Source organism: Echeneis naucrates, chromosome 17 (assembly GCF_900963305.1).
Source record: "Echeneis naucrates chromosome 17, fEcheNa1.1, whole genome shotgun sequence".
NCBI classification, from domain to species: Eukaryota; Metazoa; Chordata; class Actinopteri; order Carangiformes; family Echeneidae; genus Echeneis; species Echeneis naucrates.
The window spans coordinates 14,568,410-14,583,583 of NC_042527.1; the positions used below are offsets into that span (position 1 = coordinate 14,568,410).

Here is a 15,174-nt window from a genome sequence, read left to right on the forward strand (position 1 = left end):
CAGAGAAGCCACTTCCTCCTCAGGCTGGAGCCACCAAACCACCTGCACAGCTTTCCATCCCGGATCCTCCAGGCCAGGATGGAGTCCACCTGCAGAGTCCAGCCAGTCTTTCCATGTTTTTGTCCTGGGGCGTAGTGTCTGGACTTCCACTGCCACTTTCGTTGAGTCCGCATTTTGTTTTGTTTTCACTGTGCAAACACTAACTTTCTGACATACTGTCTTGTTACCAAGAAGCCGAGGTAAGGTCACTTGCCGCCGCGTTACAGCAAAAAGGTTGTGGGTTTGATTCCCCTGTTGTTGGATGTTTGTGGGTTCATTGTTGTATATTGTTTTTACCACAGAAGCCGCTCGGGCCGCAACTGCTCAGCTGCTAAACGTCAGCGCGTCCGCCATATTGGAAGCGTTAAGGCCCCCTAATAACAGATCCAGGTGTCCGTGGACAGCTGGGTCTCCCGAATAAAAAGCACCAACGATCACATTTAGCCATTTTTGATCGATCGCTTATTAATTTTTTTTTTTTCGTTTAAGTAAAAGTAGTGATGATCATTGACACCAACAAAGTTTATTGCATTCATGCCGAGGCACTGGAAGTGGCAGTTGGTTTTTTTTTTTCTTTCAACAGTGAAAACCCCATGACAGAAAATGATTTTTTATTTATTTTAGCATCAGACACACACTTCCATATTTAGCTGGATCTTCTTCTTCCAATGTCCAATATCATCATGTTGAGTCCAGACCTGGGGGGGTTAGATAAACAACTGACAGCCATCACTTTAATTAGCTCGGAGCTAATTTGTTAAGTACATTTTTAATTATGTTTGGAGAGTAGTTTGACAAATGTTCAAGACATTATTGACATCATCAATGATGTTATACCGCCATATACAAGTAGAAATAATTGTTTAGTCGTACCTGTAAAAGCTAATTCCCCGGGATCTGTTTGAATAGTGTGGCAGTTTTGTACAGTAGTGGCGCATTATTTAAGAATGCCACTAACAATATGGCGGCGACGTTGACGTAAGATCAGTGATTGGCGTATACGTCATTACGTCTTTAGTGACGTTAATGAGATGTGATAAAAACCACCTGGATGCGCTATCACCATCCCAGTGTTGTATTTTCTGTTTGTTTGTGCTCTTTTTAAATTAAGGTGTGAAGTTAATGGAAAGATACAAATCCAAATAATCTTGAAAAATCTGAGACTTTGTTTTATTGCAAATTATATGGCATCACAGACCTTGCTGATAAAAGTGAATGAACCGCACCGTCAATTGCAGGTGTGCTATTTCCCCTTATACGTGGAGCAAATTGTTGAGTTGTAGCCAGCTTCAAAATAAATTTGGCATCATCAGCAAAAAGACGGATCTATATACGGACCTAAAACTGGGTTTTAAATCATGGTGCAGATATTCAACTTAAACTAACTGCTAGTTACATTTTCACAGTGATAACAGACCACATTAAAATTACAGAACTCCAACATATGTCAGCTATTTACAGATAATACGGACCTAGAATGAGATCAATTTCAAGCAAGTCATGTACAGTCAATGAGGTCCACAACATGGAGGATATTGTGTATATATTGCATAAAACAGTGTGAGGGAGTGTTTTCTGTTATGTTTAAAGTCTCAGAAGTCAGTTACACATTCATGGTCTCTGCTATTTGTTGATAATGATGAGACATTCCCACTTAATGCATTACAAAGTAGCAATATTGAGACATGCAACATTTAACCGGAATAAAACAATTTCCAAGGGATAAGTGGCACCTTGGACCTGAGGAACACAATTAGTCAAGACCGAAGTGGTTGGAAGAAAAAACAAACCATGGCACAGCAATATCATTAGAAACACTGACATTGCTCTGGTGATATCGCAAACCTTATCAATTAGTAAATTACTTGTCAATTATTTTCATCTAATTTTAATCAAGTTGTACACATCTAGTGCATAACAACTATGGAAACAACATGCAATTTGGTTTGAATTTGTTTGTGCAGAAAGCTTTTTAGTGTCCTTTTTGCCCTTCCCTGTCATCAACATCATTACTATCTCTGACTGCTATTGTGTGCTCCCTCTGACACACAAAGTCAATAGCTTATTTTTTTTCACCTGCAAGCTTCACTGGGAGGACAAGATATGAAATTAGGATTCATACTATTCCCCCAATTACCACTCGACAAAGCAAGACTCCATCCTTAAACATGACTCATGCACATGTTTTTTGTTCGTTTGTTTTTTTATAAAAAGACATATCTTGATTAGCACAAAAGGGTTAATATACATAATGGGGACAAGAAATGTATGAAGCTAAAAAGTCTGTGAGTTATTTAATTCACTTGCTTAATTTCTGTAAAGAAAAGAACCATTTTTTTTAAAAAGTGCTTACATGTTCGTCTTTAAAGTCATAATAACTGATGTGCAAACTGGAGGGGATGTGGTGATTATTTAAGCGGGCTTTGCTACACTTCCCAGGGATCACTCACTAAAACCCGTGTGATTGTGCGATTAAGTGCAACAAATATTTCTTAGTAGGTGTACGTGTCCCTTCTGCTGTTTTGCATCACCAATCCCATGACAACAGTGAGGCTTACAGTGGATTTTTCTGAGGAGACACTGCGACCATATGTGTCAGTTGGACAGTGAGAGCTACAAAAGCCTTTTCATACGGCAGGTGTGCTTCTCAATGTGCATGGTGGCCCGGTCTGTGGAGCTGGTCAGGACGTCCAGAACTTCATCCTGCCTTTCCAACTCAGTCTCTGCCTCCAGGGCAAGGTTCTTCAGCTGTCTCAGCATCTGCAGGAGAGATATACACAACCAAATAAATACACACTTGGAGACACATGGACTCATTTGTTTATGTAATTACACACCATCCCCAAGTGAACTAAAACAACTGAGGAGCAAGAAATAAATAATAGAAGACTGAATATTAAAACCCCCAGAAAGTTGGTGAGCAGTTTCCGGAGTGAAGCATATGGACCATATGTGGAGAGGTGTAAAGATGGGGTCAGTGACTTAGAAAGTGTGTTAGTGACACAGAAAAGATGATGAGGATGGAATTTTCATTCCATTCCATCCCCCCTTTCACTTTGGCTATAAAGACAATAGCCTGTAAATTAAGGTCTCAATGTCAGATGCTGCATTTCAACATCAACCACAATACAATGGCAGTAAGTCATGTGGCAGATGTTAAAATATTCCACATTATGCAGTACATAAAACTTGAGAATATATTCAGAAGCAAGTCTTGGCTTTGTCTCCTGGGATCACTGATATCACACAATACTGTTTGTTTTCTGCTTTCAGTAGGTTTAAGGAATACTGCAACTACATCTCAATGGTCCAACGACTGCATATGTTATGGTTGATGGAACAACTTAAATATGCTGCAGTGTGCCAAGCAAAACCTAATAAACACTCACTCCAAACCCCACCACCATAGTTTCTAAACTAATATTATGTTATGGTACACATGCTCTCTCTCGCTCACACACACATACACACACACATACACACACACACTCTCTTACCCCCACTGACATTATGTCAGCTTTCACTGCCCGTTATATGCGGACATTGCAAACAAAGTACAAAATAGGGTCCAGACAGCAGTTTAAAAAACAGATAGTATGTCAATACACACTGAAGGACAACTGTGCTCACTCACTCAGGTCTGTGGCTTTACAATTTTAACAGGGAGAATATTACCGAATCATACCTTGCAGTTAATGTTCAGAGTTTTCGTGTGTCATAGAAAAACACAGAAAATGATTATTTTTAGCTGCTGCTTATATGATGGCTAGGGGACTTCAGTCATGCAGAAATACCTAAAATTAAACATTTAGGCTACAACTAATAGAAAAATATATGCGCTAAAATTCCTAGTACCCTGGCCATTAGCAGGGTAATTTCAGGTCTGTGTTCATAGACATTCAGTACAAAGCATCCAAAAAATGCTTTATCGTCCTAAGGAGTGAAACAGTTTGTACTCTTAACATGTTGACATTTCAAACACCAAACAATAATAATGTATACAGATGTTTGTACAAAGGGGGAATATTTGCTAAAGCACTCAGGGCAGGACATGAAGCTGAGTGACCCACTATGGAAGTTGCCTTAATGTAGACTGTAATCTTGACATGGATTATATCAAGAGAAGGGTGTGTACAGAAGCATAGTATTAACTTAAAATTGGCCTTTGAAGCCTGAACCTGAACTTGTTCAATTATCAGCAACAGAGTTTTGCAATTTATAAACACAATAGAAAAGCCATACTGTGGCTGGCCTGCTATGATAAATTTGTTTGAAAAATGATTATAGGGGAAAAAAAACAATGGAAGCCAGTGTGTATTGTTATTATGTACAATAATTAACTAAATATTGAATTCCTAATTTGAGATATGATTCATTCCGTGTATAGGCAAAGTAATTAATCCATGAATTAGGACTTCTAGCAACTAAACCGTGCAACACTGAAACAAAGGAGGGTCAAATGCTTCACATTATACTGATTGTACTGGGATTTTAATTTCACCATAAGTCTTATTTTTTTTATCTGAAATTAAAATAATTGGTCTCAGCAACTAGTAGCAAAACCAGAGATCATGTAGATTGTAGTTGTTCATTCATTTGTGTATCTAAATATGTTATACCAAAAGCTAAAGTAGCCAGCCAAAGATTTTACAGTAAATATCTTATTCTACGAAACCTGTAATAGTGTTTCACACAAACACAAAAAAAACTGTCTGATTCATAGGCCGGAATTTACGTCACTGTGTACGTTTTGCCACCACAGACCATATCTGGAGCAGTTCTCAGTGTTGCGATGCTCTGGATGGAAAGATGTTGTACAGTCTGACCAATTGACTGACCATGTTTCTTTTCCTCTCTTCAAACCAGGATGGACTTTGGTTTGTGGTCTCACCAAATAACATTTTAAACACACAGGATAAAAAATAAAAATCATTATGATGAACTGTGGCTTGGAATGGAACTATCAAAATACATGCTCCTGTAAAAGCCGCCAAGGCAGTCTGTTGTCTGTACACACAGACATGACATTTGTATTGCCTACCTTGTATATATAAATATGAAAAACCTTAATACAATAGTGCAAGTCATGCAGTTGCACAAGCAATAGAAGTCCAACTGGACCTCACCTGTTTAAGTTCCTGGGTCTCAGCCTGACTGACAGATGGCTGGAAGACATGCACCTGCAACTGGGACAACTCTCCTGCTGGGACCTCCAGTGGGAGCTCTGTCTCTTGGCACATCTGCAACAAACCTGACTCCAAGGGTGGAGATGGTTAAGAAGTGCAGAGTGCATATGTTGTTTATGAGGAAACCAGACAGTAAACTCCGAAGCAAAGCAGCTGAGGCAATGAGGGTGAAGTGACTCATCAAAATACATTTCTGTGAAGACGAGAGTAATAGCCATGTCCAACTGTCATGTGGATGAAGTGTTTTTACACGTGGCTGCTCAGTTAAAAATATACAGCTATGGAAACATAGAGCTTTACTGCCCCTCTGTGGTCACATTTATTCTAGCCATGGAAACAACAGTGAAAAATCTGCTTATCCTCTAACTTACCTTCGTTCCAGCTTTTCCCTTCTGAGTCACATGGCGACGAGACTGGAGTTGCCTTGAAAGCAGTATATTCATTTGTGAAATCCACCTTCTTTTTGTACTGCATCTCCAACACTGACATTGCCTCTGGCATCTTGGCAGACAGAAGCCTGTAGCATATATCTGGTTTTCCAATAAAACGCTGCCTAACTGTAATCTCATAAGGACTCTGCACTCTGATTTCATCTATTTCATTTCGTTCAAAATGATGAAGGAGCTGGCAGTTTGTGTCTCGCACCTCCAATGAGGACACCAGCACCAACAAGCATCCTGGTTTCAAATCTGAGTCACCACCTTTGGATACTACAGCTGGGATGCTTATGATAACTTTATTTCTACCAGACCCCCTGGCAGCGGAAGCTGCAGCTCTTGCAGCATCTTCGGCCTTAGCTTCTTGCTGAATCTTCCATGGGAGTTTTCTAAATGGCCACCAGGAAGGGGACTCCAGCTCTGACAAAAGTCTGGAACAGAGTAGTCAAGGAGCAGAAGAGGAGAGGGAGACAGGGAGGTTTGTCCTAATTTAAGCTGTTTATAATGCAATTTGTTTGTAACAGTGCAGCGAAAGACTTCAAAAGAAAATGTGTTAAATATCATCAAGTTAGGAAGTAGATAGATAATTACTTATCAGCTACTCCAAGGTCAGAGTCAATCTTCTCCAGTCCCTGCATCATGTTATCGAACTGTTCCCCTTGGTGGCTGAGGACTCTGCCAGTGTCCTCCAGTCTTCTCTGGGCCCCTGCCACCAGGTTGATCAGCTCTCTGCCTTTAGAGGGCTGAGACTCTGCCCCACGGGCCTCTGAGCTAGGGGACAGGAGGCGCTCCCTCCAAAAATGTTCCAACACATTATAAACCACAACCCTGTTGGGCTTCAGGGATCCAAACCAGTGCTTCACATTCCCTTCTTCGAGCACTGTGAGTGTGCTAAAGATAAAACTGGAAGACTCCATCTTGATCTCCACGATTCGGGAGAGACGGAAGCTAGCGAGACTTTCCTTACTGTGGGTAGAGACGAAGCGGACCGTGGTCCTGGTGAGGTACAGGGTGCCGGCTTGCCATCTCTTCTCACTGTTGATGTAATAGGAGCCAGGCCAGCTGTGGATGGGAAGGTCCCGGCTCATTTTGGATCACCTGGAGGAGGGACAAAATAAGGTTCAATATGACAGCTGCAGCGCAGTTTTACAAGATGAACACACAGAGCTGACTGATAACTCTTCCTTACTGTGTGACATACTTCCTTAGACAGATTATACTCAGGCAGAAGATGAGCTCATCCGAGATGCTTGCATTGGCAACTTCAGTTTTCTATCCAACTGGCGCGTCACTGTGATGTCGTAAACTCTTTTAACATGTAGTTTTTCCCCTCTTGGTCTATTATAGCCGCCTCAAACCACATAAATTGACATTACGTCGTTGGATTGAACATTACGATATCCCACAGTCCGCACAGCGAGGACGGTGATGTTTATTGCGGAAGTGACGTCACACACGAGGCACAGCCGTATTTACCGTCCGACTTGAAAATGCTGCTGTCAACATCAAGGATACCACAGCCAGGTTTTTCGAAAAACAAAACAAAGCCAAAAAAATGGTAGCCCTAATGGTGATGTGTGAAATAGATAAAATAATACTGCAGTGTTAGAATTAAAGAGGCGACATAATTTATATACAAAAATGTGCCAACCGATAAAAAGCAGCAGTTTTAAATGTGCGTCGTCTTTGAACCGAAGCGTCTTATCTCAAGGATGGAGTCAAATTTCGGAACCATAGAAGACATAAATTCACATTAAGCAAAAGATTTTTTTTTTAATGCAAGCAGATTTTAGGTAAGGTAGTAATAGTGAAAAGACATATCTGGGCATTTCTTGCCGATCACTGCTGTCTAAACGGGGGCAGCTAAGCTCGCTAACTGGCTAGCCGAGCTCCTGTTTACCATCATGGACAGGGAGGCATATCGTAACTGCTGCAGCCTGGTGAAGATACCAAGACAATCGTATGAGCAATTTTGGTCCTCGCATTTTGTAGATTACATCGACAAGGACCTGACCTACTCCAAGTTTTTCAGGAAATACTTACTTCCCAATCACCCGTGCATGTTTTCAAGAAGGTTCACAGAAGACTGGAAATGTAGAAAACAGTGGGTGACTGAGGAGGGGAAACCTAATTTCCAGAAACTACTGCAAGAGTTTGGTAAACAAACCTTTTGCCAATACATTACCTAAGTGCCTTTTATCATGTAAGCTAATGTATTTGTTCTGTATCACAGATGAAACCCCTGTTCCTGTGGCAAACTGCAATGCAAAGGAGTACAATGCAAACCCCAAACAAGTAATGCCTTTCAAAGAATTCATTCACTACTGGAAGGAATATATCCAGAATGGCCACTCTTCACCTAAAGGATGTCTCTATCTGAAAGACTGGCATATGTCAAGGTGCATTTTATTGCAGACTGAAATTAATTTTGTGAAGTTTTGGAAAAATATTAAACTAAAACTAACAAGTGTTGTTCTACAGGGACTTTCCAGAACATAATGTTTACACCACACCTGTCTTCTTTTCTTCTGACTGGCTTAATGAATACTGGGATACACTTGAAGTGGATGACTACCGGTTTGTCTACATGGGACCTAAAGGATCATGGTATGTGGGAAAAATGTACATAATATTGATTACATCTAATGTTTTTGTTTTATTTTCTATACAATCACACCAATTTTCTCATCATCAGGACCCCATTCCACGCTGATGTTTTCCGCTCCTACAGTTGGTCAGCAAACATCTGTGGCAGGAAGAAATGGCTCCTATATCCCCCAGGCCAGGAGGAGTTTTTACGAGACACCCACGGCAACCTGCCTTATGATGTGACATCATCTGACCTTCAAGACAAAGGCCTTTTTCCACACTCTGAAGAAGCCTGCCAGCCTCTTGAGATTATCCAAGAGGCAGGTGAAATAATATTTGTGCCCAGTGGTTGGCACCATCAAGTGTATAATCTGGTAAGAACTGATGACGTAATTATGTCTGAGCAGAAGAGTCTGGGCAAAGTAGTCTATCAAATGGTATAACCTACGAGCTTTTATATAATAGTGTCATGGAAATGATATTGTGTTACAGCTGTATAAAAGATCATGAAATGTTTATATTATAGGAGGACACCATCTCTATTAATCACAATTGGTTGAATGGCTGCAACATTGACATCATGTGGCAGTTCCTTCAGAATGAGTTGTCATCTGTTCAAAAAGAGATAGACGAATGGAGAAACACGATGGATTCCTGGCATCAGCACTGCCAGGTACTTCACAATCAAGATCATTGTGTGCAAATTGTCCAACAACAAAATGATTGTCTAAGGTAACTATTCTGTGTGATGCTTTTCAGGTCATCATGAAGGCCTGCTCTGGTATTGATTATGGCGAATTTGCCTCGTTCCTTAAAATCATTGCTGACAACCGAATGGCTTTCCTCAGCGCTTGCTCGACTGGGGATTCCTCAGATTACCCACGACATCTGTCAGAGACCCTCACTACACTGGGGCCGTACCATGCTGCCTTTGACCTACAGAGAGTGGCTCACATAATTGAATGCCTACTTTGCAATGAAGACTTTAAGCGGCTTGATCATTCAACATTGACCCTACAACCAGAAACCATGTTACAACAAATTCGGGACACCATACAATCCACAAGAGGGCAGCATCTTCTTTATCAGGAATAAGATGCAGCCTCAGCAATGACACTGAATTGAATAGACACCTGAACATAGCTTGAATGACAAGTGCCAGCTTGTAGCGTGTGGAAAAAATGATAGTGGTGGTTTTGAGAGGACTTGTAGTCTAAAACTTGGCTTGTGGATGTTTGGAATTGGTTTTTGCACTGAAAGATAAAATAGATGAATAAATTTAAATAATACACAAGTTGATTGAATTTTTATTTTGCATATCTATTAAACAACCACACAAGTACCACAATTCAGTTGGTATAGCTTCATGTATAAAGCTGCAATAGATCTATTAAATATTATACATCTGTGAAAAATTATACTTTACAATTTGGGGAAAAAGAAAATCAATCTAAAAAACAAACAACAAATATCAGCTAGTGGCACACAGCTGCTAAGCAATGACAGTGTAACATACTGTACTTGAGGGTTCTGTATCTGTCTATGAGACATCTATCAGATGTGATGTATGTCACATTTTGGGGAGCTATAAAACATTCTCTTCAGTCTGTTTTCACATCTTTAGGCCACCAGTTTGGCACAGAGGCCTCAAGTGTCACTGTGGTGTTGTCAGAAGATTTGAGCGTCAACACCTCTTTGGCATGAGCCATGCGGATTAAGCTCAGACCCAACTTTCCCACCCCTGCTCTGTGTTTCCCAGCTGGCTTGCCTGACTGTGTTTGTAGTGCAGCTCCTTCCTCAAGGTTTTGGACTTGAGATGAAAAGCATACTGGCATTAGGCGTTTCCGAACCACCCCAGTGTGATGAGTCCTGGCCGTCAGCTCTTGTCCAATGTAACAGCCCTTGCTAAAGCTGATGCCCTGCATGTAGACGAGATTTGACTCTAGTGGTAGTGCCACTCCAGGAGGAAGGTCCTTCACTCCCTCAGGAAGTCCTAGACAAAAACGACAGCAGAAGTAACAAACAAAACTCATAAAATTTCAGTGGCACGTCCTCATATATATCCTTGGTTCTTATCCTAATAATAACCAATCCTACCTATTTTGTAGCGATGTCTGTGATACTCCTCTGTGTCACCTTTCTGACATGATGCAATGACTCCACAGGGGTCAATTTGGCTGTCTAACACCAATCTCCAGCCCATTTCCTGAGTTCGAGGATCAGCTTCCCACACCAGAGCTTTTCCAGGGGATGATAGCTCAGGTTTACTGGTCTCATCACCTGTCTCTTTGTGAGGGAGCACTGCCCAGACAGAGAGCTCTGGACAGGGATTAACATCGACCTTTCTGCGAATCTTATACACCTTCAAGTGTTTCAAGATTGAGTCTTTAATGGTGCTTTCACACTCCAGCAAAACACTGTGCCCAGCATCAGCTTCTTTCAGCCTGTAAGAAAATTACATCCAGTTGAGTGACTCATAAAAACAAGAAACCACTCACACAATTTTGTCTTAGTTAGGTTACAGTACATGAAGCTATCCTGGCCCAGTGTGTGCCCAATACAAAAAGATGCTTGAAAAGGTTTGCATTCCCTCAAAAAATAAGTAAAAGTGAGATGTTATCTTAAAATTGTTAGATTATAGTTCAAGTGCAATATATGTTGCTTAAAAATGTATTTAAACGTTATGAGACAATTGTATCTACACGAGGTAGTGCTACAAATTTCACATCTTTTTAATTCAATGTAGAATTAGTAAAAGTAGATTTCACTACAATTAAGGGTCACAAGATGTTAAAAAAAAACTGAAATTGTGGTTTTTAATACAAAAGTCTGCACATAAGAGGACAAAACAAAAAAAATAAATGAATTGTACTTTGCTTTGGAGTGACCTGGGCATGAAAGCTCCAACTTTAAGGAGTCACTTCACATAAACTGTACTTCTTCTCGTGAACTGCTGCCTGCCTGACAAAGATAAGCGGTGTCTGCTCCACCTGTACAGCAGGACGTCGTACAGCGTCCTTCCCTGGACATTGAGCATGTGTGAGTACAGGGCCGGCTGTCCGGGCTGCAGCAGCTCCACGTCATTGGTGATGATCCCCTGGAGAAAAGGGCCGGTGTCCTGGCCCTGCAGCTTCAGCACGGTCCGGTGCGGAAGGAGATAGCACACAAACTGTCCCGGGACATTTCTGCTGTCCTGGCTGTGTTTTAGGATCCGGGCTGAAACGCCGGAGAGAGACGTCGCGCACAAATGTCGACCGGCGTGTTTTCCGGCCAAAACGCCGACACGGCCGGAGGTCAGCGCCGCCCGGGCGAGACTCCAGAGCCGCATGCTGTCGCCGTCGGGTCGGTCCGCCGTGTGTGTCGCACCGACGGGCGGCTACATAACGCGGAACGGCACGGCTGGCTCCGGCTGCTGCGGCTCCATTTTAAAGTCCCACAATGCATTTCTCGATAATACTGGAGCACGTGGGTGGCGGAGGTGCTGCCGCCTGTGGCCGCCTCAGGAATTGCAGGGGTTTGATTCGTCAGAGAGGGAATCAGGAGAAATTAAAAATTTCTCAGACATTCATCCAACATACCGACAGATGGTGGCAGAAGTCATTGATTTAAGTCAAAGTAAATGTCCCGAGTTAGCAGATCAGGTAAATGCCATGAAAGTAAAAGTGCAGGGAAGTTTACCATCTAATACAACAGAGCTAATAAATCCCACCTCTGTGTGTTTTATCATTTTTGGCTCAGTGTTCATTCAAATGTCATAATTTAAGAACCTACAGGTTGTTATGTTGCTGTTGCTTCTGTCTGGAAAAAATGTACATTTTCTAAAGTGGGCACTTTCTAAACACTTTAAACAGCGATAAATCGATTTATTATTGGTCGATAAAGGATGCTTTACAATTCAGTTATAAAACATTGGTAACAATGAGGTTTGGGATCCCTAAAGATGGAACTGCAAGACACGTCATTCATTCGTTTATTCAAACTTTTTTTAATTCTAAGATTTTAATTCAGCGGTTCCTGAAACACACCAATGTTATTTAAATGACAAGGGTGAGAAGCAGGCAGCTACTTCACAGCAGGAAATCAGTTTGATATAAGTTTATTTCTTCATGAATAAAATACTAGAACAGTCTTGAAAAGTCCGAGGCACTTTGAAGTATAACAACAATGAAGGCAAGATTACATATTAATTTGAAACCATTTTTTGGAAAACGTACTGCTGACAGAAAACCTAAAAATGATCGACAACATGCTTAAACGTAACATAAATAAGCTAAGTGAATAGTAAAGGATGGACTTTCTATTGTTGCCTAAGTGTAGAAAATCAGTACTTACTTTCGAGAATAATCTGTTTTTATATTCTCTTACCTTTTTCCCTTCATGCAATGTAAAACTGTGATGCTTTGGAAAACACAAGTAATCACTGAAGACCATCACAGCAAGCAGATGTTTACCAGACAGGCCTACAGTGCACAGCTCTGTTTTATCGTCAAGATAATTCACCTTTAATCTAGAGATTCATGATATTGGTTTTTAGTTAAACATTAGAGATGTTTAACTAAGTAAGCATATGTTAACCATGTCTGAAAGCTAGGGCAAGCATAAAATGACACACTACAGTAACGAAGGAGATTCATGATACTGCTTTTTTATGTGTAGTTTGTTTTTTGTTTTGTGTTCTTTCTTTTTTTTAACTTCCAAAAACGTAACCTTATTTTTTTTACTGTATTCCTTTAACAAGAGTGATTGAAATTCTCAGTTGTTATTGTCCAAAGTTTCATTTGATACTCACACACATCATCCACCTGTGTCACAGCACAGTCCTGGAGTCTGAATGTTTTTACTGTTAATGTACAAAATAAAATGTATCTCTAGATCCAGACAGAGGTTTTTCCGTTTTTTACAATGGTGGCAGCCTTCTCTGTGGTTGATTTCGGCCTGGCTCCTTGTTTTTCCTGGACTGCATTGACCCGGTTTTGCTCAGCCATAGTTCCCCCAGATACAGGACTACTGGTTCTGGAGGTTTGCTGGTTGGTCTTCGTCTGATATGTTTGAAAGGCCATATCGAGCTGCTCTTGGGCCACCCGAAGGTGGCGATGCAGGCTAGCCAGATCAGACGGGATATTCTCATCCGGACTGGTGCATTGCTGCTCTTGGGCCACATTGGCCATGTTTTGCTCATGGGTGATGAGGCTGTTGGGTATCCGACCTGGTTTGTCTGTCTTCATTACTAAGTTGTACCCTGGAGGAGAGGATGGGATGTTGCGAGAGAAGGGGTAACCATAGGATGTCTGTCGGCCCCTGTGCCTCTTCATGCGGAGCGTGTCCCGAAAAGTGCCAATTCCCAAGTGCAACATCTCGCACAGATTTAGCACCAGACAAAGACAGCTTACCACATACATGATGAGGAGGAAAATAGTTTTCTCTGTGGGCCTAGAGATGAAGCAGTCCACGCTGTGTGGACAGGGAAGCCTGCTGCATACATATGATGGATTAACTCGAAAACCATAAAGGAGATATTGTCCTGCAAGGAAAGCAATTTCGAAAATAGCTCGTGACATGAGCTGAAGAACGTAGATTCTCATCAGTCCTTCTTGCATAATTCTTTTGCGTCCGTCGTGTTTTGGTGGGTCTTTGCTGCTTATTTGCTCAGGCTTGACCTCCTGCACCTCCAGTGTATCCTCATAGATCATGGGCTCTGCATCGTCATCTTCCTCCTCCTCTAAGATATCCTCCAGGTGGTGGCTCTCCCTCCACCGGGAATGAGGAGGTGGCTTTTTGTGGAGCCTTTGGTGTTTTTTGCGCTCCTGCTCTGAAGTTCGAGCTATCTTGTGAATAGCATAACCCATGTACATGATGGATGGAGTGGAGATCATGATGATTTGAAAGACCCAGAATCGGACGTGCGAGAGCGGAGCAAAGGCATCGTAGCAAACGTTGTCACAACCGGGCTGCTTTGTGTTGCAGGTGAACTTGGTCTGCTCGTCTGAGTAGATGGACTCACCTCCGACTGCTGTGAGTACAATGCGGAAGATAATGAGCACGGTCAGCCACACTTTCCCCACAAAGGTGGAGTGGTTGTGGATTTCTTCCAGGAGACGAGTGAGAAAGCTCCAGCTCATGTTGTTCTTGCAAGCTTTTCAACTAGCATCTACAGAGAAGAAAAAAAAGGGAGCATTAAGAGCAATGTCAATGCAGAAAAAGGGCCCCAAATTGGAAATGGATTGAATTTTGCCAATTTAAGTTTGATTTAGTGCCAGGAATCACAGATAATGGCATTACTTTGTCATGCTCTTCAGTCGCTGTATTCTGGTATTTCTTACAGCCAACGCTTGTGTAGTAGTTTTGTTGAAAGAAATCTTTCCAGATGTCTCTAACAGAAACAGTACTCACCGTCTCAGTAATAATTCTTGATGCTGACATCAAATTCCCTTGATTGCCCATCCAAACACAAGACAAAGGCTTGTGTTGATTCATGTCAGCAAGTGCAGTGATGTCATTCAGCCAACAGATGCCAACTCACATTGCACAGCAATTTCAATGTGTTAAAGCAGATAGAAACTGCATATGAAAGAGTTTAAATGGCAAAAATAGCAAAGGGAGGCGAGAAAAAAGATTCACAGTCCCAAAAACACCTCGTAAACCACGCACAAGATAGTGAGAGGATGAAAACACACAATGAACCAGGCCGGACTGAATGTATGGAAAGTCCGCTCTGATACCAGAGTGTGACACTTCAGAAACATATTGAACGTGACGCTCTAACACTTGATGCCAGCGGACACACACAGAAAAACAGATGACGAGAAAGCTCACGTTCTCACAGTCTTCTCTCTGTCAGAGTCGCAGCTCTGTGAGGTGAATGAAACTACGATGAGGCAACAGTGTAGCGCTTCTGTCCCTTCATTCATGGAGCAGAGCTGCAG

At 41.7% G+C, this 15,174-nt stretch overlaps 4 protein-coding genes across 6 annotated transcripts; 1 reads left to right on the top strand and 3 right to left on the bottom strand.

The window, feature by feature from the left end:
- Nucleotides 1–1,103: 1,103 nt before the first annotated feature.
- snap47 (synaptosome associated protein 47) lies at nucleotides 1,104–7,105 on the bottom strand. Of its 2 annotated transcripts, none has more exons than XM_029525673.1 (5): nucleotides 6,852–7,105; nucleotides 6,254–6,760; nucleotides 5,597–6,093; nucleotides 5,166–5,290; nucleotides 1,104–2,799 (listed from the first exon to the last, which is right to left on the bottom strand). In XM_029525673.1, the coding sequence occupies exons 2-5, from the start codon at nucleotides 6,748–6,750 to the stop codon at nucleotides 2,653–2,655; spliced, it is 1,266 nt and encodes a 421-aa protein (XP_029381533.1). In that variant the 5' UTR covers nucleotides 6,751–6,760; nucleotides 6,852–7,105; the 3' UTR covers nucleotides 1,104–2,652. The 2 variants fall into 2 exon arrangements, with proteins under 2 accessions (XP_029381533.1, XP_029381532.1); XM_029525672.1 differs by having other exon boundaries at nucleotides 1,105–2,799; nucleotides 6,864–7,105.
- Nucleotides 7,106–7,142: 37 nt separating this feature from the next.
- Nucleotides 7,143–9,511, top strand: jmjd4 (jumonji domain containing 4). Its single transcript, XM_029525671.1, has 6 exons — nucleotides 7,143–7,819; nucleotides 7,896–8,061; nucleotides 8,144–8,269; nucleotides 8,358–8,625; nucleotides 8,778–8,924; nucleotides 9,011–9,511. The coding sequence occupies exons 1-6, from the start codon at nucleotides 7,567–7,569 to the stop codon at nucleotides 9,344–9,346; spliced, it is 1,296 nt and encodes a 431-aa protein (XP_029381531.1). The 5' UTR covers nucleotides 7,143–7,566; the 3' UTR covers nucleotides 9,347–9,511.
- A 37-nt stretch (nucleotides 9,512–9,548) lies between these two features.
- Nucleotides 9,549–11,670, bottom strand: iba57 (iron-sulfur cluster assembly factor IBA57). 2 transcript variants are annotated; one of them, XM_029525390.1, is made up of 3 exons: nucleotides 11,242–11,670; nucleotides 10,349–10,695; nucleotides 9,549–10,244 (listed from the first exon to the last, which is right to left on the bottom strand). In XM_029525390.1, the coding sequence occupies exons 1-3, from the start codon at nucleotides 11,577–11,579 to the stop codon at nucleotides 9,853–9,855; spliced, it is 1,077 nt and encodes a 358-aa protein (XP_029381250.1). In that variant the 5' UTR covers nucleotides 11,580–11,670; the 3' UTR covers nucleotides 9,549–9,852. The 2 variants fall into 2 exon arrangements, with proteins under 2 accessions (XP_029381250.1, XP_029381251.1); XM_029525391.1 differs by having other exon boundaries at nucleotides 10,349–10,684; nucleotides 11,228–11,670.
- Nucleotides 11,671–13,119: 1,449 nt separating this feature from the next.
- On the bottom strand, nucleotides 13,120–14,370 carry gjc2 (gap junction protein gamma 2). The gene has a single exon (XM_029524957.1). It carries the CDS (start codon nucleotides 14,368–14,370, stop codon nucleotides 13,120–13,122), a length of 1,251 nt encoding a protein of 416 aa, XP_029380817.1.
- Between the last annotated feature and the right edge of the window lie 804 nt (nucleotides 14,371–15,174).